The following is a 25,248-nucleotide window of genomic DNA, read 5'->3' as shown; positions in this document are numbered from 1 at the left end:
TAATTAAACATGACTTTTTAGACTGGTTATGTAAAGAAATTCACAAGCACTCTTGCAGTTGGTGAGAGCTCCTTGCTAGTGTTCCGGCGGTCATGGGTTTGAGCCCTACACGGGGCGCAGTTACTCCAATGTTTACTGGTATCAGCGGTAAACGGCAGAAGTGCCTCTGTCTGCCTAAAAGGTTAATTGGGGGAGGAGTGTAGTGTGAGTGGCTTAAAACCAGCCGCCCATTTAGCTCAGGTTAGAGCTCCGTGCTAGTGTTCCGGGGGTCATGGGTTCGAGCCCCACACCCGGCGCACTTTTCCTTTATTATACAAGGGGATTTTTACACAGCTAAATTAAAGCAATATCTACATTAATAATATAAGACTAAATACAAAAACACACTCCTACAGCACTCTACAATAATATTGGACTTCATCAGCATGATCTTTGATGGAACCTGGTTATTGGTCCCAAATGGAACTAAAGTTTCCCATATTATGCACCAGTCAATTGTAACCACAGCCCACCCAGGTCTGGGGAAAAGCGGGGACTTTGACTTTAGGTCCAGCCAAAATCTCCGGCCTGTGGGGATGAACTGCTGGTAAAACCCCCGCCAAATGTCCCCGCACCTCAGGGACCCTAGATAAGGCCAATTTCCCGCTATATTTGGCGTGAAGACAAAACCACTGCATTAACCTGGCACTGCGGGGCCACCTGGAAGGTAAAAACACAGCCCATTTCCCCAGCTATCCCCGGTATACCCCCCAACCCTGGGGGGCTGTGGTTACAATTGACTGGTGCACAACATTTACAGACCACACCAAAGAAAGGCCTTCAAATGTTCACTGCTAACTCAATTATATGGGCATTATGCACCAGTCTATTGTAACTACGCCCCCCAGGTCCGGGGGTATACCTGGGAAATGGGCCGTGTTTTTACCTTTCGGGATTTTACCTGGGGTTGGCTGGACCGAAAGTCAAAGTCCCTGCTATTCCCCGGACCTGAGGGGGGGCGTGGTTACAATTGACTGGTGCATTATATGCAGAGAAACCCCGTTGGCTTGATCTACCAAGAACTGGTGAAAATACTTTGAGCCTCTCCACATAGAAATCAGTCCTTTACATCCAGTTTGAGGGAATGTTAAATTCTGGCCAAGCGTGTTTGAGCCAATGGGGTTCCATTGTAGATGTAACAATTTAAAATGGTTTATAGGGCATAGGTGAGTTCTATTGGTTGTTATCAAACCAGACAAGTGGGTTTCCTCTGTGAAAATGGTTTTCCATACAGCATAATTCAACTTCAACAGGAGTGCTTTATAACCATTTTCTATACATAAAATTTATATATAGCATATTATATTATATATATTTATAGCATGTTAAACAAAAATGTTTGCATGAAATAAATAAGTTGAAAATGTTCTCGATTGAAGGTCACTTTCAGTTTGACAGGGGCACAGTTCTTATTGAGAACACCACATGATGGATGATTGAAAATATTTCATCTTTATATACTGTGAAATCATAAATATTTGTGGGACATTATTTTTTCATGGATTTTTTCGGTTTGCTTACCCACAAATTCAAGATTCCAACGAAAATTTGACATTTAATTCTGAAATCATATTGGCTATGTAATATAAATATATATATGGTCACGGTATACAACTTGTAAGTACCTTAATCATTGTTTATTTTACTATTGATATGTTTTATACTACTTAACCTCAATTATTATAAATTAGAGTCCATTAGCAGAACTTGCATTCAGTTTTATGTATGACATTACCAAAACATAAAAGCTGATTATCAACCTCATGTGGCACATGTAAAAACTGGCTGATTTTAATAATGTGTTTGAATTTGACCACTTCATCTTGTTTCTTGATCAAATATTTAATCGATTATTTAATTAAACGCTCTTCCTGCGTTTTCACTGTTTGTAAAAATTCTAAATGGCTTCAATTTCTTTTATATATCCTTGATGTGGGTGCATCTTCATATATGACCCTCAAATATCTGATCAAGCGATGATTGTCATGGGTATCTGCAATAATCGACATATCGTCCTATCATATTGTCATAGATTGCGTAATGTATATGAAACATAGCATGTGATCATTGCATAGTTAATTTGCAGTCGATTTAGGATCGCAGTTTGGATAAAAACGATTTCAAAAAATAAAAATCCACAAATTTAAGTACCCATGAAATTGTCTTTTTTCGAAAAACCCCGAAGTTTAAGCTACGAATATAAATGATTTCACAGAATCTTGATACTTTTAGCCTCAGTTATCATAAGTCTATGTTAAGGCACAGGGATGGTAAAATTCCGGATTAATCCGGATTTAAGGCCTCACGGATCAATTTTGAGATTAATGTAAATCTGTTGAGTTTTTTCTAGGGGGGAGGGGTACAGGGAGCGATTCTAGCTCAGATCGAACAATATGGGTACGAAAGGTGAGTTTTCCGGAAGTGTAAAGCCGGAAATTATCGAACCTATTTACGTCTTGGCAGTCGAGCTATATGATTGGTTAAGCTAGCATCGGGTGATTACGGAAATTACTGATTGGACTAGAAGACAGTATCCGGATATGACAGACGACGAAGACGAATAAACGAGAATTGGAAAAAACCCGACCACTACCAACTTCTTAAAACATCGATTCGTCGATTTAAAGGTATATTTGCTATTTATTTTTAAGAGAAATTCCCGAAACGTTTCTTTTTAAGTTAATAGAATGTGATCAAACTGAGAATGGCTTTTGCGCATGTAGCAATATTTCGGACATCGCGATTCGGATTGTGTCATAATAATCGATTTTTATTTTACAAATTTTATTTGGCCGATTGAAGTTTACGCTGTTAAACCGTTTCTTTATTGTTCCCATAATGTTTGAAGCATTGTTCTCAATAAGAAGTGGCTGTTGACTATAATGGAAGGTTCAAATGAAAATTAAAAAAAAAAATGAATACATATTTTGTAGTAGTAATATATATTAAGTAGGAGCAGTCAGTTTATTTTCTATTTGAGACAGTTCAGCAAAACTTCTTGAGGACCCAGTTTGAGTGAGATTTAAATTCTATAGTTGTAATTTGAATTTCCAGGTATGTTGATGGTTCCAAAAGTCAGGGATGATGAACAGACACCTCGGTCAGTGGGGAGCAAGACAAATCGGCCCCTTACCAAATCGGCCTACTACCAAATCGGCCCCTAAGACGTTTCGGCCCTGCCATTTCGTCCCCTTAATTAAAATGACTCGAGACGTTTCGACCCCTTAGTGATTTTCAATAGAGACATTTCGGCCCCTTAAATTTATTTTATTTTTTATCTTGAGTATAAAGAAAAACATTGTAGGTCGTCTTATAAATGTCAATGAGATCTGTTAATAAGTTGTAAATAAAATCTTTAAATTTAAAAATAGACAGATATGCATGAAAAACATTGATATGACTGATATAAAAATATAATTAAAATCTAAATAACTATTAACCCTGATTTTTAATATAATATGTTAGAAAATCTAAGAAATTTTATTTGTTATAACTGTTAATTATTAATTGATCATTAAAGACTTCAAAGAAAATTTGTCTTTGAACCATGCGTTCTTTTTTGCAAGGCAAACTGTTAGTGTTGTGGGTGTGAAAAATACATTCAAAGACGTGTGAATGAATAATTGTCTTTAATTTGTTAATGTTATTTAGAGCTGATTGAAGAAGATTTGAGTAATATAAACAACGTAAGTATATCTATTAAATCGTTTCTAAAAGTGGGTACCATTTGTTTTAACCGTGTTGCGTTTTTTAAAAATGCCTTTTATATTTTAACCATTAATTTGTTATCTATTGCTCCAGAATAATTATTATTTTTGACAATTAGTGTTTTATCTAAACATAATTAGGAAATAATGTTTGTTTTATAGATATGAATTGCAAACAAGATACAACTTGATAGTTCAAATGCATTTTAAAAAGAGTAAAACAATATATACGTAATAAAAAAGTGAAATAATATTCTGTTTGAGGTGCGAAGAGATAATTGGTATTAATCTTTAAGTGTGAGAATTAGCGGTTGGGAAAGTCGGAACAAACCTTGTAGACGTATTTATAAGCTTGTAAACACAAAGTGTCACAATTTCAACGCCTGATACCTCTGTGGAATGTGACAATTCGCCATAAGACCGTCTGTCTAAAATCACCGTTTAAGCCAGTATGGTTTTGCATACGTATTCAATATAAGATTAATAATAGTTTTTTTTTCATCCTTATATATACCTGATTTGAATATAAATAACTGAATTTCATAAAATTTATAACTTATATCGAGAGCGTTACAGGGACATCAACGCCAGGATCATGGATGAGTGGGACTCATACGATTCGCATAAGGTCACCTGCGAGGAGTTCCTGAAAAATGTTGGTGCCATCTACGGCGGGCGATAGGTGTTTGGTCAAGACTGATGTTAGACAATGGACATGTCATTATACATAATATTAGCAACATAGTTATGTATAATATATAAAGATTATTTAAAAAAAATAAAGTTTAAACATTTCTTCTTCAACTCTATTTCGTCTTATAAAAATATCTCGTGAATAAATCTTTACACGTTTTCAAGTGTACAGATATTTTCTTTAAATCTATTTTTATCTATATCTTTGTATGCATGTATATAGCTTTGTCTCTTAAAATAAAAAAAAAATTAAATTACATGTTTTTTACTTATATTTAGAAATAAAATAAAAATATGTTTTCAAGTGTATAGATATTTTCTTTAAATCTATTTTTATCTATACCTTTGTATGCATGTATAAAGCTTTGTCTATTAAAAAAAAATGAAATTACATGTATTTTACTTAAACAATAAATTTAGATATAAAAAATAAAATAAAAATAAGGGCCGAAACGTCTCGGTAATCAGGGGCCGAAACGTCTACGGGATGGGGACGATTTGGTAAGGGGCCGAAAAGGTAACCGTTTGAGCTAGGGGCCGATTTGGTAGGGGGCCGATTTGTCTGGTAGCCGGTCAGTGCATCCAGTTGTTCCTGTCAATGACTGACAATTCAATGCAGAGGCCATGATACTTGGATTTATGGCTGAACATGACCTTCCATACTCCCTGGTACCACATGTAGTGAGTCTTACTTAAGACACTTGCCAAAGATACAAAAGCTCTCAGCGAATTAAAACTTCAAAGGTGTACAGCATCATATAAGATGACTTAGGGAGAGGCAAGCCATTTCAATGATGAACTTGTGGAGGAGTTAATTGAAACTCGGTTTTGGTTGAACTTAGACGAGTCAACAAACACAAACAATGAGAAAACTGTTGCAGCTATTTTTCTGCTATAGAGAAAGAAATAGTGTTGAGACATTTGGCCTCCTTAAAAATCACAAGGGCTGATTCTGAATCAATTTTTAAGGAATTTGAGAGACTTGAACTGACGTGGGACAATCTGGACAATCTAATTTGTGTGCTACTGGACTCGTGTAACACCATGAGGGGAAATTTTTTTGGCTTTGAGACCAGAATACGTCAACTTGTCCCTCACCTCATAGACATTGATGGCGACACAGTCCAACATGACCACAACGGCTCACTGCCAAAGCATTTACAGTCCCGTTTGGATATTATTTGGAATAATAATTAATAATATTATATTCTCATCAAATGTGCAGATAATGGAATAATTACTCTTTATGATATATAAAAATTGAATGAATAACACTTTTACAATAAACATTTGCAAGCTTGATAATTGATATGTTGTTCATTATTATAAATCAAACATCCCACAATGTAGACTGTTCATACACAGGCATTTGATCATAGCCAGTTGAGTTTTATGGGAAGTGGACAACTGAACCAAAATGTCAGGTACATGTCTTATGTCTGTGACTTCAGGTAAAAAAGTAAATTTAACTTTGTTTGAAGACGAAGGTGTTTAACTTCACTGCTAAGATTCCTGATAATTGTTTTGATTGCGGATGTCTCCTGTTGAACATAATTATATCTACCAAACCGAACGGTGTACTCCTTGAACACTATTCTAAGGCAAAAAAGGGTATGAGAAACCCTGAAATACTGAAAGCTTCGGGGGGCTTCGCCCACCTTTTCCCCCCACCAGGGCTTTGCCCTGGACCCATCGGGGGCCTTTAGCGGCACCCTGAACCCCACGCAGACATTTCCAGGATTGGCAACTTGGCTCTGTTATCATCCCTGTAAGGCAGTGAGTCATTCAAGAATTGACTGCCTGTGATCTTATTCCTTTTTGTTTTGTCCTTTAGGGCCTTGAAATGTCACTTGCCCAAAGGCTGCTTACTTCCATTGGACGGCAGGTATCAGCAGCGGTCTCCACACTAACACCATCCTTGAGAGGTTTGTTGGCAACCCTTTGTAAAATGCTTCATTTTCTACCAAAAGTAGTCAAAAACATATTTACGCTTAAAAGCGTAACAATGGGACTCACCATACTGTTACATAATCGTTCAAAAATAAAATGTAAAAAAATTGTATGATTTTAAAATTGATACATGTTAAATATGAGTAATTCCCCCTCAGTAACAGAATGTACATTGAGTTTAATTCTAGATCTAATGAAACAGTGTTTACATAGTTGTCACTGCTAGAGGCACTAGTTTCATGAACATAATTGCGACACACTTTATGAGGCTCTGATTAATTTTTTTGGTGGATTTTAATAGCTTGGTTGGAAGGTCATTGACAAAAACTGAGCCGTGTTTATTGATTAAATTAAAAAGATATCTAGATAAATGAACTATGAGGGCCTCAAGTATTTGTATCAGTGAAATACAGCTTGTTCATGAGATTGTTCTAATTCCTTGTAACAATTGACATTTTGCTTAAAGTAGCCATTAACATGAACTCACAGGATAAAGAAACTGTTCATGTAAAATCTTCTATAATCTTTCAAAATAAATACTTCTGAAATTTGTCTCAAGTTGTGCTAACTACTTATCCCTGATTCCTCTGTATCAGAAGTTACCTGTACATTCAAGGTGTGTATACCACGTGATAATATGTGATAATCTTTTACTTCACCATTTTAATAAAACAAATGGCAGTCTATGCTGCTTAAAGAGCCCCGCCTTAGTTTCATAACCAAAGTTTGATAAGGTGATTAGTTTCATCAAATACTTTGACAGACCTGTTTCCAAAATAATATTTTGACAGTGCTCCGTCAGACGGCCATATTGTGAAAAGGTTTTTGAAGTGTTTTAAGAAACTAAACTCTCAATCAAACTCTGGTAAAATACAGAAGGCAGGGCTATGTTAGGGGCGTAGAATGCGCTTTGTTTCATTTAAAATGGTGAAGAAATAGTGAGGTAATCTTTGTTTAAAGTATTCATTCGAAGCAAAATGTTGCCTTCCGACGTAACATTTATGACGTAATTTATCACTCGGTATACACACACTGACATTGATAGCTTAAATCATTCAGGGTAACACTGTTTAATCAGAGAAGTCTCTATCATTTTGAGAAGCTATTCATTATGCAGGCAACATTATGCACAGTTTTGGCAAGTATATGGTACTTTAGATTCAATTTATTGTAATATCAGCAGTTTGTCTTGGACACAAAATTGTACTCTCAGGCGCTTGTACTCCACCTTTAGTATTGCACAATTTCACTAGCAACTCCACTGTTACAGTTTATCATTTTCACTGTTACAGTTTATATTAAAAGGGCTTCCATCAAGTATTTGGAATTGGAAGTATGAACTTCCTTGCCATCTGTTGTGGAAGATTTTCTACCAAACATGGAAGATCAAGTCTCTTAAACACCTAAAGATATCTCAATTTTTGCATTGCGTTTCTGATAAAATAATTTTCCACTGCAACATGGCAATTCCACAAAAGTGTCTTCTAACAGTTAAATTCAATTCAAGACCTTAAATGTAACATTGATGTCTGGTTTTGATTTTTCTAACTTACAAGCTGTCACCTTTGGAAGTTTTATCGAAATTATTGGAATTTTTCGTACCTCCAAGAAATCAAATTTGGAGGTTTAAGCTAGAATGATATACTTCTTAGCTTTCTTTAACGAAAGCCCTGCCAATGCAATCAAATATAAAATATTCTGATTTTTAATTTCAATCCTTGTAAAGTCTTTTAAGTTTTGATTGTCAGATTTAGAATGATCATACCTTTGAGTATTTTGCTGCAGAACATACGGTTCAAATGTTGAGGACACAGATTACCGGTCCTTCTATCAGTCTTGGCCTTGGTAGCTGAAATTCTGAAGATACCGTATTGACTCTTGAGATTTTGTCAATATTTCAAAGAAAACTCATTCTTGAGCAAAAGATATACTTGAGTAATTGTTAAAAAGCAGTGAATTGTACTCAAGTACATATATATTGGGCTGTAGAATAGTTTCCCCTTGGAATCTTGACTAAAGGCATTATTCAAAATATTTTGCGCTTTTAAAAGGTGTAAAAACATATATGATTTTAATAAGTGTTGACGCTATGTGCTAAAATGAGATTAGACTGAGATTGAGATTTGACATAAGTATTTTTGAAATATTGGGGCAGATCTTCAAAATGTATTGCAATCTACTTTGTATATTTTTTCAGCAGCTTCACAATATGGTCCTGCACATTTGACCCACAGTGCTTCCACAGTTCCAGGGTTAAACTTACTGTCCCGTTATTCATCATCACTGGCGAGAATGCACAGGATTGGTATACGGAGAAGAATACGAAGACCACAAGCTCCAATTCTGGGAGGGCAGCCGCAAATGCGTGGAGTGGTTATCAAAGTTATGGTCAAGAAACCAAAAAAGCCGAACTCAGCCAATCGTAAATGTGTTCGTGTAAGACTAACCAATGGTGAGGAGGCGTCTGCTTACATACCCGGCGAGGGACATAATTTACAGGAACATAGTATTGTGTTAGTTGAGGGAAGTAAATTACAAGATGTCCCTGGTGTAAAGTTACGATGTGTCCGGGGTAAATATGACTTACCACATGTGAAAAAGAAGACATTGTGATTCTATGTGTGTTTGCAAAGAGTTACAATTGATAATAAATGTTTTAGATATAATTACCTTGATTCAAATGAATAAAAATCAGGCTTTTTCTGAATATCAGAGTCTTTATTATTGTTACTGTCTGATAGTGTTTGAACTTGTAAAATTATATAGTTAGTTGATTTTGAAGAAAAAATGTGCAGGTTTTGATGTAACCTCAACGTTGGCTGCGGTCATGCTAACACGTTCCTGTTTGATGATAACTCAAAACCTTGAGGGGGAGAGTGGTCTAGTGGTATAGGTATCCGCCTCTCACCGAAGAGGTTGTGGGTTTGATCTTCACCAGGTGTACTTTCTCATGGTCTCTCAAAATGTACATCAGAACTGGTTTCTACCCAGGAAACAGACTCCAGAGTGATCTTATAAGCTATCAGCTTTCGTCACAATTGAGCTAAAATAAATTAGTATAATAAACCAACTTAAAACCATTTTTCACGTGAAACTTAGTACACATGTAATCAATAACCAAACCAAACTATTTTCTAGCAAGGGCCATAACTCTGGCTAAAATAATTGATGAGTGATGAACGTTAGCTAAATGAGATTATTGACTTGTGGTATTCTTGTTTAGATTCAAATTCCATATAACCAGGGGTATTGAGTTGAAGAAAGCCATGGGGTCTTGGAGGGTTTATTTACTTGTAGAATATAAAAGTAGGAAAACAGGAAGCTTTTAAAAAATTACAACTTGTTTTGCAGAGACTAATTATACATAATACATGAATACTAATTAATAATGAATAAACGAGAGATTGCTTTTTTGAAAAAGCGCTTGTCTCCCCTATTGTGTGGTCGTAGCTGAGAAAAAATAAATGATGGGCATGAAATTTGTAATTTTGGACTGGAGACTAACCAACAGTGAAGTTTGGTTTATTCACTCGTATTAAATAGTGAACATCTACTGCATAAGATCCTGGATGCAAGTGTTCTTTAGTAACTGAGCAGTAACTATTTCTTCACCTCAAGGTCATGGCGACCTTGACCTTTGACCTACTGATCTAAAAATCAGGGGTCATCTACTAGTCATGACAAGCATACCAAGAATGAATTTCCTGGAACCAAAGGATCTTAAGTTATTGAGCGGAAATCGTTTCTTCACCTCAATGTCACAGCCACCTTGACCGTTGACCTCAAAATCCATAGGGGCCATCTACTAGTCATGACCAACAAGCATACCAAGTATGAAGTTCCTGCGTGCACGCGTTCTTTAGTTATTGAACGGAAACCGTTTCTCCACCTCAAGGTCATGGTGACCTTGACCTTTGACCTACTGAACTCAAAATCATTATGAGTCATCTACTAGTCATGACCAACTAGCATACCAAGTATTAAGTTCTGGATACAAGCATTTTTTAGTTATTGAGCAGAAAGCATTTTTAAGCTTAAGGTCACTGCCAACATATCATTTTGTACCTGAAGGTAACCTTGACCTTTTGATCTCAAAATCAATAGGGGTCATCTACTAGTCATGAACAACTAGCATACCAAGTACATGTATGAAGTTCCAGGACCCAAAGGATCTTTAGTTATTGAGCGGAAACCGTTTCTTCACCTCAAGGTCACAGCGACCTTTGACCTAGTGATCTCAAAATCAATAGGGGTCATTTACTAGTCATGACCAACTAGCATACTAAGTATGAAGTTCCTGGGTCCAAGCGTTCTTTAGTTATTGAGCGGAAACGAAGTTTGACGTACAGACTTACAAACTGACTGACTGACAGACAAGGCTAAAAAATGGGGGAGACATAAAATATACAGCGAATAGTAATATAATAATAAAACATACTGGGGGCTAAATATTCTCTTGCCAGAATAAATATGTCAAAGAGTTGGAGACAAGATTATGTTCATCTGTCTTACTGCAAACGGCAGTCATAACAGGAGTGAAATATGGGAGGGTAAGCATGGGTAAATTGATGTTAGTTAAAATCGCCCTCCATAAAGCTATGAATACTCCATGAACTGGACTGATTACTCTCATACATAAATATTTACGTACGGGTAACAGAACAGACGATACACAATAATGGGAGTTTTAATTGATAAAACGAACAAGTTGTTATATATACATAGTATAGAAGCACACTGACACACCCGAGTGCAAGAGGAGGATGAGAAACATCATAGTGCCTTACCTTTACTTGGTTATGTATCCAAAACTGTAAGCTGAAACAAATACCTATGCATTGATATGTTTCCATAACAATACAGCCAACCATGTAGTAATGTTGACAACATCGAGCTGACATTAAAACCACATGTTCCGGCCACAAACCTTCAAGGTCAAGGCCACATTTAAGAGTCAAAGGACAGAACACAAATTCCAGCCCACATACCTTCAAATTTAGGGTCACACATGGGTCAAAGGTCAGGCCATTTTTTTTGTCCGTTCCATTACCTTGAATACTGCTTAAAGGATTTCGAGGCATAAATTGTACATAAAGATGACATGGACTTCAAAAATCTCCAACTTCATGCCATCAAGGTTGACATATGGGTCAAGGTCAGGTAGCCCTTTTTTCACTCCATTAGTCCTCGAGTTTTTAAAAGATTTAAAAAATGTTTGGCACAAATGTCGACTACAGATTTGTGTTCTTATCTTAAGGTTATTGTCACAGAGGTTATTGTTGCACAATATGGACATTTTAGCAAAACTTTGAGTTTATCAAGATCTGCCCGCACCTATATTGTCTGCATCATAGCTTGACCGGCTGTGACACCATCATGACTACAATTGTGTTTAAATGCCATAATGTGACATAAGATAGAAGTGACTACAATTCCCAGTCAAATCCAGATATTCAGGTATTAGAAGCTCTTTGTGAAGAAACCTGTTGATTTTGCAAAGTGTTTAGTGTAAAGCACTGATACATATAGGGATACAATTTTCCTTGGTTTTAAAACTGTACTGAGTACACCATTTTCATGTGACCTTCTGCACACGAAGCGAACACTACAAGTGAGGTATGGTTGCGGTCTGTTATACAGAGTGTGCTAGACTTAACCTTTTTACTATTATTTAGAATTCAATTAATCTTCCCTAGATTGAAGAGCACTATGGGAAAGGATGTCTCACGCATGCAATCTATGCTCTATCTCATTGTTGTACAGTGATGACTTCATACTAAAATTTCGTGTCCCAGCCATTGTTATTATGAATGGGACTTTAATCAAACTTAGCAGAATTGTACATCAATCTGGTAAGGACTGTGACACACATAAACTGGGCTCTTATCTCAAAGATCAAGGCCACACAAGGTCAAAGTTGCACAATATGAACTTTATAACAATGAAAGTATCCTATCAATGAGCCTAGGAACATCCAAACTCTCAAGGACGCCTACGCACATCCAAACTCTCAAGGACGCCTACGCACATCCAAAGTCTCAAGGACACCTAGGCACATCCAAAGTCTCAAGGACACCTAGGCACATCCAAAGTCTTAATGACACCTAGGCATATCCAGTCTTGTGGACATCCTTTCAAACGACACTAGGCACATCCAAAGTCTTAAGGACACCTAGGCACATCCAGTCTTTTGGACATTCTATCGAAGGACACCTAGGCACATCCAAAGTCTCAAGGACACCTAGACACATCCAGTCTTGTGGACATCCTTTCAAAGGACACCTAGGCACATCCAAAGTCTCAAGGACACCTAGGCACATCCAAAGTCTCAAGGACACCTAGACACATCCAGTCTTGTGGACATCCTTTCAAAGGACACCTAGGCACATCCAAAGTCTCAAGGACACCTAGGCACATCCAAAGTCTTAATGACACCTAGGCATATTAAGTCTTGTGGACATCCTTTCAAAGGACACTAGGCACATCCAAAGTCTTAATGACACCTAGGCACATCCAGTCTTATGGACATCCTTTCAAAGAACACTAGACACATCCAAAGTCTCAAGGACACCTAGGCACATCCAGTGTTGTGGACATCCTTTCAAAGGACACTAGGCACATCCAAAGTCTCAAGGACACCTAGACACATCCAGTCTTATGGACATCCTTTCAAAGGACACTAGACACATCCAAAGTCTCAAGGACACCTAGGCACATCCAGTGTTGTGGACATCCTTTCAAAGGACACTAGGCACATCCAAAGTCTCAAGGACACCTAGGCACATCCAGTCTTGTGGACATCCTTTCAAAGGACACTAGGCACATCCAAAGTCTCAAGGACACCTAGGCACATCCAGTGTTGTGGACATCCTTTCAAAGGACACTAGGCACATCCAAAGTCTCAAGGACACCTAGGCACATCCAGTCTTGTGGACATCCTTTCAAAGGACACCTAGGCACATCCAAAGTCTCAAGGACACCTAGGCACATCCAGTCTTGTGAACACCCTTTCAAACGACACCTGGGCACATCCAAAGTCTCAAGGACACCTAGATACATCCAGTCTTATGGACATCCTTTCAAAGGACACCTAGGCACATCCAAAGTCTCAAGGACACCTAGGCACATCCAGTCTTGTGGACATTCTTTCTAAGGACACCTGGGCACATCCAAAGTCTCAAGGACACCTAGGCACATCCAGTCTTATGGACATCCTTTCAAAGGACACCTAGGCACATCCAAAGTCTCAAGGACACCTGGGCGCATTAAGTCTTATGGACATCCTTTCAAAGGACACTAGGCACATCCAAAGTCTCAAGGACACCTAGGCACATCCAGTCTTGTGGACATCCTTTCAAAGGACACCTAGGCACATCCAAAGTCTCAAGGACACCTGGGCACATCCAGTCTTATGGACATCCTTTCAAAGGACACTAGGCACATCCAAAGTCTCAAGGACACCTAGGCACATCCAGTCTTATGGACATCCTTTCAAAGGACACCTAGGCACATTCAAAGTCTCAAGGACACCTGGGCACATCCAGTCTTATGGACATACTTTCAAAGGACACCTAGGCACATCCAAAGTCTCAAGGACACCTAGGCACATCCAGTCTTTTGGACATCCTTTCAAAGGACACCTAGGCACATCCAAAGTCTTAAGGACACCTAGGCACATCCAAAGTCTTAAGGACACCTAGGCACATCCAAAGTCTTAAGGACACCTAGGCACATCCAAAGTCTTAAGGACACCTAGGCACATCCAGTCTTATGGACATACTTTCAAAGGACACCTAGGCACATCCAAAGTCTCAAGGACACCTAGGCACATCCAGTCTTTTGGACATCCTTTCAAAGGACACCTAGGCACATCCAAAGTCTTAAGGACACCTAGGCACATCCAAAGTCTTAAGGACACCTAGGCACATCCAAAGTCTTAAGGACACCTAGGCACATCCAAAGTCTTAAGGACACCTAGGCACATCCAGTCTTTTGGACATCCTTTCAAAGGACACCTAGGCACATCCAAAGTCTTAAGGACACCTAGGCACATCCAAAGTCTTAAGGACACCTAGGCACATCCAGTCTTTTGGACATCCTTTCAAAGGACACCTAGGCACATCCAAAGTCTTAAGGACACCTCGGCACACCCAGAGTTAGCCTTGATTTCAAAGTCTCAAGAACATATCATGATATGGGATGTACTTGTGCAAAAATAAATAATAAAACATGAGCAAACTTGAAATATTTTATTTTTCTTGAAAAAAAGGAACATTTCCCACAAACAATGTTTGAATGACAATCTGAGAGCATTTCAGTTTGATGACCTACACTGTCCAGCGTGTCCAATTATCTAAATTTGATCGTACATAAATACATCATACTCAAAATTATAAATAAATAAGCTTTGTGAGAAATCATCCCAGCAAAAAAAGACAAACTTTCCTAACTAATAACAAAATGTTAATTATTATTACTCGATCAGTCTGTTAATTATTAACAAAATGTTAAAAACTCTTAATCAGTCAGTTAATCATTAACAAAATGTTAATTACTCTGACTCGATCAGTCAGTTAATCATTAACAAAATGTTAATTTCTCTGTGATTCTCACAAAGCTTACTCCCGGTTTCATGGTTATTTTTTGTGAACAATAACTTGGTGTATGGTAACATAAGTCCATTTCGGACAACAGTGGAATTTCTAGCAACTGTGAACAAAAATTCTAAATAATTTTACGTATAAACATTGGAAATCTAAAGAACATGTCAACATGAAAACATTAAACTACATTTAACTATAAAACTTATGATAACTTTATAACGTTTTTTATCAAACAACTCCTTTTCATGTTTTTACTTAGAAATTTAAACATTAACGTCAATTTAAACTTTAAACAGCGAACAACAAAGTACGGTAACATGTAACTTTAAAACTTCAAACTTGAGAATTATCAAAATAGCCCTGTACAACTTAATGAATTGTAAGAAATTCTAACACTTTTTTGTCAACAACCAATTTGACTTATTATAATTTACTGAATGGAATGAATATTTATACACTTTTAAAACATTCTTAACAAAAGAAAAAAGCGCTAACAATTAAGTTAAAAACTTTTTCCAAGGTGAAAACTTGGGACCCTTGAAGGTTTAAAATATAAATTTAACTATTCAATAGTATGGAATATTAACAAACACTGTTTGCATAAAGTGTAAAATCGCATTGACCAGCATAGTTTGATTGATTTGTTACGATCTTAGAATGTGATTGGATTTTGAATACATACTATGCCCTTGTGTGTGAACAAAACGTTTCGAAAAGCAATTTTATTGCTTCCAAGCCATTCATTTTATATAAGAACAAGTATATTCACAATGAGACATCATTGCGGCATTTTCAACTGCTTTTGAACCCAAATTTACTTGTACATGTAAATCAAAAATCTAATCTGTTCGAAAAAGGTTTTGAATAATTTGAACGCTTCATTTGTTAGAGACTTACTTACGTAAATGTTTCTTTTTCCTTACAATTACATTTTCACTTTCAATTCTATGCCAAATAACTTACACCTCAGCTCTTTAAAGCATTCTGACAACTTGAACCCTTTCGACCACATCTGACATATGAAATGAGACTTAAACTCAGCAATATTGTACAACAGTACAATCTCAACGGAAAAATCCGATAACATATACTTGTATAATACTCTGCCCGTTGCAGACCTACAGTAACATGCATATATCATCATTCAATGCAGCGAGCGCTCTACCCAGCTGTGGAGTTTGTTCTGTACAACAGAAAAATCCATTCTCAAAACATTCACAAGCATATTATGATGGGAGGAAATAACTGGTATAAATACATGATCATTAAAATGAGAGACGGCTCATGCACCCATGAACTCTGGGCTGTGAAATTCATATAACATCTCAAGTGATCTCCTAACAAGTCATTTTCCTTATAGTATCTTACTGGTCGTATGATAAAATAATTGTATAATATCAATCTTGATCAATTCTGGAATACTTTTTTTTTATTTGACTTATCTTAAAGTAAACTTCCTTATGTTAGAAATTTTTGTATATACTGATTGAAAAATAAAACCCTTCAAAATAATTACTTAAGTTGGGAAACAGCTTAACATGTTTTAAAAATTCCAGCCCTATTTTGACAATATAAGAAGTCAAAATGGTAATTTAACACTGATAGATAACTGCTTGACTTCTTTCTTTGAAACATTCAATGTCCATATTGAAATCATGCAAAACAAACATGATTGGACTGGCAATTTCTTTACCAACCAAGAAGAATTAAGAAAAAGATAATTGTACTTGTCACATTTAAATCTTCAAAGAAAATATTCCGGTAAAAAAAATCTTAAAAACTATTTATGTCATAAAAAATTTATTAAATGACAATTTTCATTTTTCTGCATCTTCAACTTAAGAATTTTAATTTCAAACAATCTTATTTTGAAAGTCAAAGTCACTCCATTGTATGAAACAGACAAAAAAGCCTAAATGCTCAAAACAAACCAGGGAAAATTTGTTCATAATCAAAGAAGACATTTTATTCTCGCAAAAAACTTCAAGGAGGCCAACATTTTAAATGTTAACTTCAAAAAAATATGAAAATCAGTGAAAAAATCAATACACGGTAATGAAGTAACAACCAGTAATATAATTGAACCAAATGAAAAAATAATATATAAATACAAATAATAATATAAAAGTATAATAAATAAATAAGCCTCTCGGAGGATCATTATTACAACACCAAAATTGTTTGGAAGTCAATTCCAGATAGATCAGTTATCAGTGATTTTTTGGGGAATTATTTTTACCGCCTGTGCCTTGCAAATTGGGAAAAAAAGTTGACTTTGGGAAAAATACAAAATCAGGCCAAACCGAAATAGCTAATATAATGGTAACTATACAAAAAGTCATATTCTAACTTTTTTATGCATACATTATGCTGTGAAAGAGTAGTATTGTCAAGATTTTGTTTATATTTCAAAAAATTCATTGCTTTTTGTTATTCATTAACGTACCCCGGTAATCTACTTTAATCAAATTGGAAAAAAATATCAAATTTTGGGAAAAATGGACATTTTTTCACAAGGCGGTAAATTGCACCAAAAATAATCACTGGTTATAAGCCATGATTTTTAATATTTTTTCTTTCTCAGGATTAATAATTTTCAATCTAATTTCGTATTCATTTTAAAATCAAGCAGTTTCATATTTATGTATGAAATCAAGCTACCGGTATTGATTTTATGGCAAAGTTTTTTTCATTTATTTGTACCAAATTCTTTGTTTTATAACGTTGCTATATTCAAGTTGGTACAATTCAGTTAAGTACGTTTAAGCTTATTTATACTTGCACTCTGACCTTGTTAAAATTTCTCAGGTATCTATATTTATACAAATATTAAGCCAATCATATCTTAGTAGTCAAAGTGCAATTATTGTTACTAAAAATAAAACCAAAAAAAACCTCTACCATCAACAGTCTTTGAAATATTTTAAATTACAAATAAATTAAATAAAAAAACACACACACTGTCAAATGAAACATACATGTATTAAAAATCATGACAACTGATCTTCAGAAAAAGTCGAATAAATATACCTGACGCATATTCGAAAGAGAATTACATACATGTATCTTTCATGTCGATAATAAAGACATTTTACATCAATTCAAATGGTTTAAGCACTAACAGTAACAGAACATATATACATAAAAAGCTTTGAAGCTTTGAAGCCTTTAACATAGTTATAACTGTACCTGCAGCTTGTATTTTATATATATATCTTATATACATTTTTCTTAACTAAGGAAATGCATACATGTTACAGCATCTCTTACAGCGGATAATTGTCAAGCATGAAAAATGGCCAGAGGTCTGTTTGAGTATAAGGGATTCATGCCTGAATCGGGATAAGACCCCTTTTGAAAATGTTTCCTAAAATATATTTTTCTAATTCTGAAGATTTTTATTTTTATTCTTTATTTGAACAGAGATCAGACAGGAATTTCCTCTTTTGTATTAATCTGTCTGGGCTAAAAAAAAAATTGTAATAGTTTTCCAGTAAAATTTTACCTTTTTATTCCATATTTTCTCATAAAGCCCTTTGAAATGATTCAAAAACAAGATGTAGCTGCCCGGCATCCAAAATTTACATATTTGTGTATTGGATAACTTTAGGTATTTTAGATAAAACAATATTTAATTGTGACAATTTCTAAACACAGAAGGCCTGTCAACATCCTTCAATGATTTTAGCATCAAATATAAGAAAAGCAAACAATTATATAATTATATAATCAGAGTTAAACATGAACTCTGCCATACTTTGGCATCAATTAAGGTTTGTAACATAAACATGATCATAGGGTGCGATAGAAGTCTGGTTGTACGCGGAAAAAAACTAAGATAATTGGGAAAACATTATGCGTATGGCACATAAATGACTCCAAACATACAAAACCCCTCGAGTTCAATACTCCATTAGTGAAAACTACATAAATACTGATCTACAAATGCACTCGTTCAACAAAAAAATCATTTTCAATTTTTGGAAGAAACATTTTTTAAGCTGCAATCTTATCAAATGACTTAATACTAAAAAACACACTTAAAAAGAGAAAACATTAACTTATCTGTATACAAAATTACAGAAGTTATCCCACAAGGTAGGTAGAGCAAGTTTAAATACTTGAGCCATTTAACAAACACAAATAAATCTGGACCCAATTCCTCCAACCATATTAAGTAAGGCCCTTATATTTTATATTTTACACAACAAGCTGACAATACACATATTTTTTGTTTTGATATGAAATGTATTCTTACCTCCCTTTATAGAGTTTTGAGACTAAATTAATATACAGGATTTTTCCCCATAAAGATAATCATGATTGATTTGGTTTTGGGTTATAAAATTCAGTAATAATTGTAATTGGCTAAATGAAATATGATAATCTTTAATCTATTGCGCTTAGAGACTTCGAGAAATTTGGGCCTCGGGCCAATTTTTTTAGTTTAAGATTTTATAAAGTTAGGTCAAACCACAACACAGAAGGGCATCATGAACATAGTTCAAATGCAAAGACACTTAACATGTATAAAGGTCGTGCCTCGTTAATTTTCTTGCATAAAAGGCACACAAAATACAACAAAAACATTTATGAGAATATACATTTGTATTGTATCTAACTGGCCTATTCAACTGTCTGACTATAAATTTGCTTGCATTGTTCTTTAATGTTTTCAACATTTTGAGTTTTTAATTCTATATGAATCTATACAGGAATAAAATGTGTGAGCGTATGTCTACAGTAGAAACCTGATGACTCGATATCCCAAGGACCGACCAAAATATTTTAAGCCCCAAATATATCGAGCCCAGCAGTAATGCTTACAAAACAGTCAGAAAAAAATCAATCCTTTACATCCAGTTCGAGCCAACGAGGAAATCGAGCCAAACGATATCGAGTCGAAGGGTTTTAACTGTATTTAATGAAATGAAGTAAATACTTGCAAATACCCTAGAAAAACTAATCTCAATTTATTCAAGTTTCTATGGATGGATAAAGGTGTGTAGAAATGAAATGTGACTTGCACATAAATTAAATGGAATAAAGTCAAATAATATAACAGGCAATTTATAAGCTTTTTGTTTTTAAATTGCAGTGCCCAATTTCTCAAACATTTTTTATCAAGCTTTGAAATCTATATTTGTGTTGCAGTAATTTGAGTTATGTTTATCCTTTAAAAAAAACTCAAGACTTATTGGATTTTCTTCTTTAAGATAATCAAATGAAATTCTTTTTGGAAGAATCAAGTTTAAGCAATTTAATTTGCAAAATGAAATAAGGTACTTTTTTAAAAAAACATGCATAAGATTTCTGAAGAAATTGAGGTGAGAATATTTGGTACAAAAAGCATCTTTTGATATTATTATTTTTCAGTAACATTTTTAAATTTTTAGAACTGAACTTCAACTTGTTGGTATTGAATTACAGAATAATAAGTGTTTTCCAACTGACATAAAAATTCAAACACCTTTCACTTCAAATGCGATGGAATTGTCAAGTTAACTGGCACAAATCAATAACACAGATTTTTTTGATTTTTTTATATTATTACTTCCTCTTCCAGCAGATAATTATCTTTTACGGTCTATTAAAAGTCTGAGTACAAAAACTCCCCATAAAAAAAATCGCCTAATGTTCAGAAGGCCAACTTGGAAATAAGACGTCTGCAATGTTTGTATAAAATGTGATGCTTTCGTGTTCTTTTAAAAAAGTTAGCATTATTATTATTATTATAATAAATTATTCAACAAATTGTAGATTGTTAAATATAAGAAATTGTGGTTATTGAACAATCAATAAGTTGCTTCATGATTTCAAACTTTACACAATACAATGATGAATCGACCAGTTTGTTTGCATGCATTTAAAAACACATGATCACACAGATCTCAACACATTTAAAATAATCATGATTTTTTGAACATAATGAAGTGAGAGGAAGCTTTTATAATTACAAAGAAATATTAGATGAAAAAAACTACAGGAATATGATTAAAATGATTTTAATCTTTGGGTGATTTCATGAATAAAATGGGCTATAAAAAAAGACTAAGCACCAAATTGCAAATACTTGTAGTTACATTGGCAATATTTAAGCTCACTAAAATTCTAAACTGAAAAAAATGCCTAATTTTGAAAACAATAGTTTATTGGAAGTGACAGTTATAGATTCCACACTTAGACATCTTGCTTTGATGTCAAAAAATAATAAATACATGTCACTCCTAAGTTTATGAAACAGAGGGCTGATTGCTTAGAACTTTGTTAAAGTTAACGACGCGATTAAGGACATTGTTGTTCACTTAAAAATACTGGATTATGTGCTCACATATTTAAATATTTTTTAAAAGTACAGCTCAAATAAAAAAAACGGTCGGAAATCATGTATGTTATAATACAGCAGATCTCAAGTGTAACCATTAAACTTCCAGAGCAGTGCCGATTTGAATGTTCACAAGGATGACTTTAACAGCATTGTTTACTTTAACAATATTCTGAACCTCAGCCCAATATCTGACAAAGGCACTTAACACAATTCTTTAACAAACTATTACCTAAAAGTATTATTTTTACCGTAAATGGTACAATATGAGTGGACATCTTTTTTTTTTTTACTGCAAATCATAACTAAACTAGGTCATATCCATTTTACTTTAAGAAAAAGAAAAGCTTACAGGGCCAAACCATCATACAAAAATACTTAAGTCATATCTCAGCTCATCATACCGCATAATCCCATAGCATGATTCAAATGATTTTATACTTTTCTAAAGATAAAACTTAAATCGAAAAGCCGAGTTGTACTCAATTACATTTTTTGCAGTAGAATAATTTTTCTTTGGAATCTTGACCAAAGTTTTTTAATCAACATTTTCTATTAGAGAATGCCCTTTTATATAGTGTAAAACATATAGTTTAAAAAAATATAGTAGTTTCAATAACTTTTAATGTTATGTTGCAGTGAGTTGAGATTTGACTTAAGCCATTTTGTGATGTTTGGGCCAGTAATGCCCCTTGATTGGTACAAAACATTTCACACACATTAAACATATATTCATGTACTTCATCACAAGAACTTGGGTCCAACTCATTGACGAGAGTTAACAAGCTTTAGAACAAGAACTAAGATGTCCCATAAACTTCAAATTTTAAGAGTATAAAAATGGAAAACACAGCAGGATTTCAACACAAACACTATGAACAGGTGAAATAAGATCGGAGTCTGTACAGTTGTAATAAGATTGGAATCTGTACAGGTTCAGGTGAAATAGGACCGGAATCTGTACAATAAAGCACTTGAAGTGTGGCAGTTTTCTAGCTTCGCAGTAGATCAGTAGGCTGAGCCCCGCTCGTTACCATCTGAAAATAGATGATGAAATACAAGAATAAAAAATATGTGCAAATGACAAAAAATCATTTGATAGTTCCGGGCCAAATGCCAGTGCTCATCTGTTCTTTTTTTTAAATTGATAAGGGAGCAGAAATCAACAATTAACAATTATTGAAGACAGAGTTATGGGCTATGCTATACATGTGTGAATTGTCTCTGGTAACATGTGCACCAAGTTTCATTTGGTTATTTGGAATATTTCTTGACTTTTGGCTAAGACTCAATTTTTCCATGCCACAGCTGACAACAATGCAGTCTATAAGGAAAACAGATAAGTGAAACATTTTTTTCCCCTATAAAAGCATACTTCAATAGCAACATTTGTTGCATAAAATGGCATAGTTAATAGAAAATTCTTCATGAATACAAATTGGTGGAGTGAGTGTAGCGAACAAGTCCTTCTTAACCATTAAGAAATTACCTCAGGTCAAGTAACTGAATTAGAATACCACCTCGTTGGCTGATACATTGACAGCGCAAAATCTGACGCAGGGATTTTATATGGGACGAGTGGCAGTAGGTGGACTTTTAAACACTCACGAAAGGTGAAATTCTTAATGATTATGTCTAGTACTTGATGATTGCCTATCTGCAATTACACTAACTTAACATGTAGGTTGTATTTTAATAAGTGTTTATACATGTGGATCACAATAAGTTTATTAGTTACACCCTTATAATCTGATAGAAATCACTCTGTAGTCCTTTCATTGGGAAGAAACAACATTATACATAGGTGAAACACTTCATGACTATACCTGATCCACTAAGAGCACACTCGGTAACGCTCCGACACAGTGAGTCAAGCCGAGCATTAATCTCAGTGTCCGTAGCTGTGGGCGTATCGTTGATGGACATTCCCGTGTACGGGAAACCCTGTGATCGTAGAGGAGCGGACTGAGTCCGCGTGATGGGCTGCTTCATTGGCCCTTGTGGCTAAAACAAGAGAGGTTAAAATGAAGCATGGAGGTTGTGCATTATTCCTGCTGTCGTCCGGCATAGGTATATACATGTTCATTCCATCAGAAATCATCATAGTGTCAACGCCCCCTACTTATTCATCTGAGTTAACTGTGCATCTTTATTTAAATCTGAAATAAAGAAAAGCTTGCACTTTTTACCCATTTTGTTTATTTCTAGTAACTAATATGAATGCTAAAACTACTACTTATAAGTAGTAAGTTTTAAGGGTGAGATTAACATATACATTTTACTACCTGAATTCAATCTTTAATGCTGGTTTACCTCAGAAAACAAACACTAGTGAATTTCCAAATAGCATACAGTTGTATGCAGCAAAAAATATATCTACAGAATCTAAAATAAAGCCTTAAAGCTGCACTCTCACAGAAATACATCTTTTTTTCTTTTTTTTTGTCTTGGAAAGATCAAATTTTTGCGTAAATATCTGCAAACCAATGATAAAAGATTTCTGACAAAAGATCAGATCACAGAGTCTTATATTTCCGTTCGAAAATTAATGTTTCATGGCTTAAACCGTTACTAACGGTTTAAGAAAAATGCATAAAACATCAATTTTTTTAACTCAAACATAAAAATCTGCGATCTAATTTTTTGTCAGCAGTCTTTTATAACTGGTTTCTATGCATTTGCGCAAAAAAAAAGCTTGTTTCAAGACACTAAAAAAGTTGTGAAAGGTTCAATCTGTGAAAGGGCAGCTTTAAAATCAGTAAAAGGGCCATAAGTAAAATAGGCCACCACAAAAGAGGATGTGTACAGCACTAGTTTACTTCATGATAATATTTTAAGAACAATAAGTCTGAAACTATTAAGTAATTCGCTTCACAAACATTTTTGTAACACATAAACTGACGAAATGAGAACTGTATGGTGACTCCAAAATACTCCAGTGGTTGAAATTAACACAAGCCCAGGACTGGTTAAATGTCTTTCGGGCTTGCCCAAATGCTGAATTTATATAACAGGGCTTGTTAAAATATTTGATGCCAAAACAAAAGTATGAGAAATCAGGCCTGTTACTTCAAAAGTCTGATTCCGATGACTGCTACCCCCCTTGAAACTTTATGTGGGGGTATATTTACAATATAATTTGCCCACTATATCTCCATCAATCATTGTTCATACCTCCATAACCCCTGGCCTTGAGAAGACAGCAGTATTGTGAGAATTATTTCTCTGTAGCTGCAAGTGGGCGGGGTTCACCATGCCTCCTCCGATCACCGAGCGTCGAGCCCCAAAACTCCACTGGGTCCCTAGACTGTGCTGCTGTGTAACAGGGGGCTTAACGCCCTGGCGGGAGATCGGGCGGGTGCTGTAGGAATTTTGCATTGGAAAGGTGTTGCCCCAACTGAAAATGAGATCATTGTGAAGCATATCCACATGGAGGGTTCTTTTGTAATATTTACATTTACCAAGTCCTTTGTGTAGATAAAACATCACATTCATATTGTATAACATGCAGGGAGTTATGATGTCATTGTTTACTTCAATATTGCATCCCTTGGATAAGCGCGTTGTCATTTAACCAATGATATACGTCACAAAAATTAGCTATTCTTTAATACAAACGTATGTTGTCGTTTACATTTCTTTAAGATCAAATACTCAATTGCAGAAGAAACTGCTAATTTTTAATTGCAGCAATGAATATTTTTTGTAAATATAAATATAAGGAATGATCACATATTATCTTGCATTTTGCTGTATAAATGCAGTAGGGCATGCGAGCAAATGACCAAGAGAGCTAGGGCAGAAGTGCAAGCGAGCAAATGACCAAGAGCTAGCGCTCTTCTTCAAATTTGCTCGCTTGCCCAATTGCGTTCATACAGCATAAACACAAGAAAAAATGTAATCAATCCTTAAATAAATCAAGATATCTGTT

At 35.0% G+C, this 25,248-nt stretch overlaps 1 protein-coding gene across 7 annotated transcripts in view; it reads right to left on the bottom strand.

The window, feature by feature from the left end:
* Window positions 1-14,623: 14,623 nt before the first annotated feature.
* Window positions 14,624-25,248, bottom strand: part of LOC128207965 (protein Smaug homolog 1-like) — a 49,247-nt gene continuing 38,622 nt past the window's right edge. For all 7 annotated transcript variants that reach the window (XM_052911198.1, XM_052911196.1, XM_052911199.1 and 4 more), the window contains exons 11-13: window positions 24,492-24,714; window positions 23,144-23,321; window positions 14,624-22,354 (exon numbers count right to left, since the gene is read on the bottom strand). In XM_052911198.1, the coding sequence (XP_052767158.1) occupies window positions 22,326-22,354; window positions 23,144-23,321; window positions 24,492-24,714 (430 nt within the window). In that variant the 3' untranslated portion in view covers window positions 14,624-22,325. The remainder of the gene's footprint in view (window positions 22,355-23,143; window positions 23,322-24,491; window positions 24,715-25,248) is intronic.

Source organism: Mya arenaria, chromosome 11 (assembly GCF_026914265.1).
Source record: "Mya arenaria isolate MELC-2E11 chromosome 11, ASM2691426v1".
NCBI lineage: Eukaryota > Metazoa > Mollusca > Bivalvia > Myida > Myidae > Mya > Mya arenaria.
This window is presented reverse-complemented; position numbering and strand designations above follow the sequence as displayed.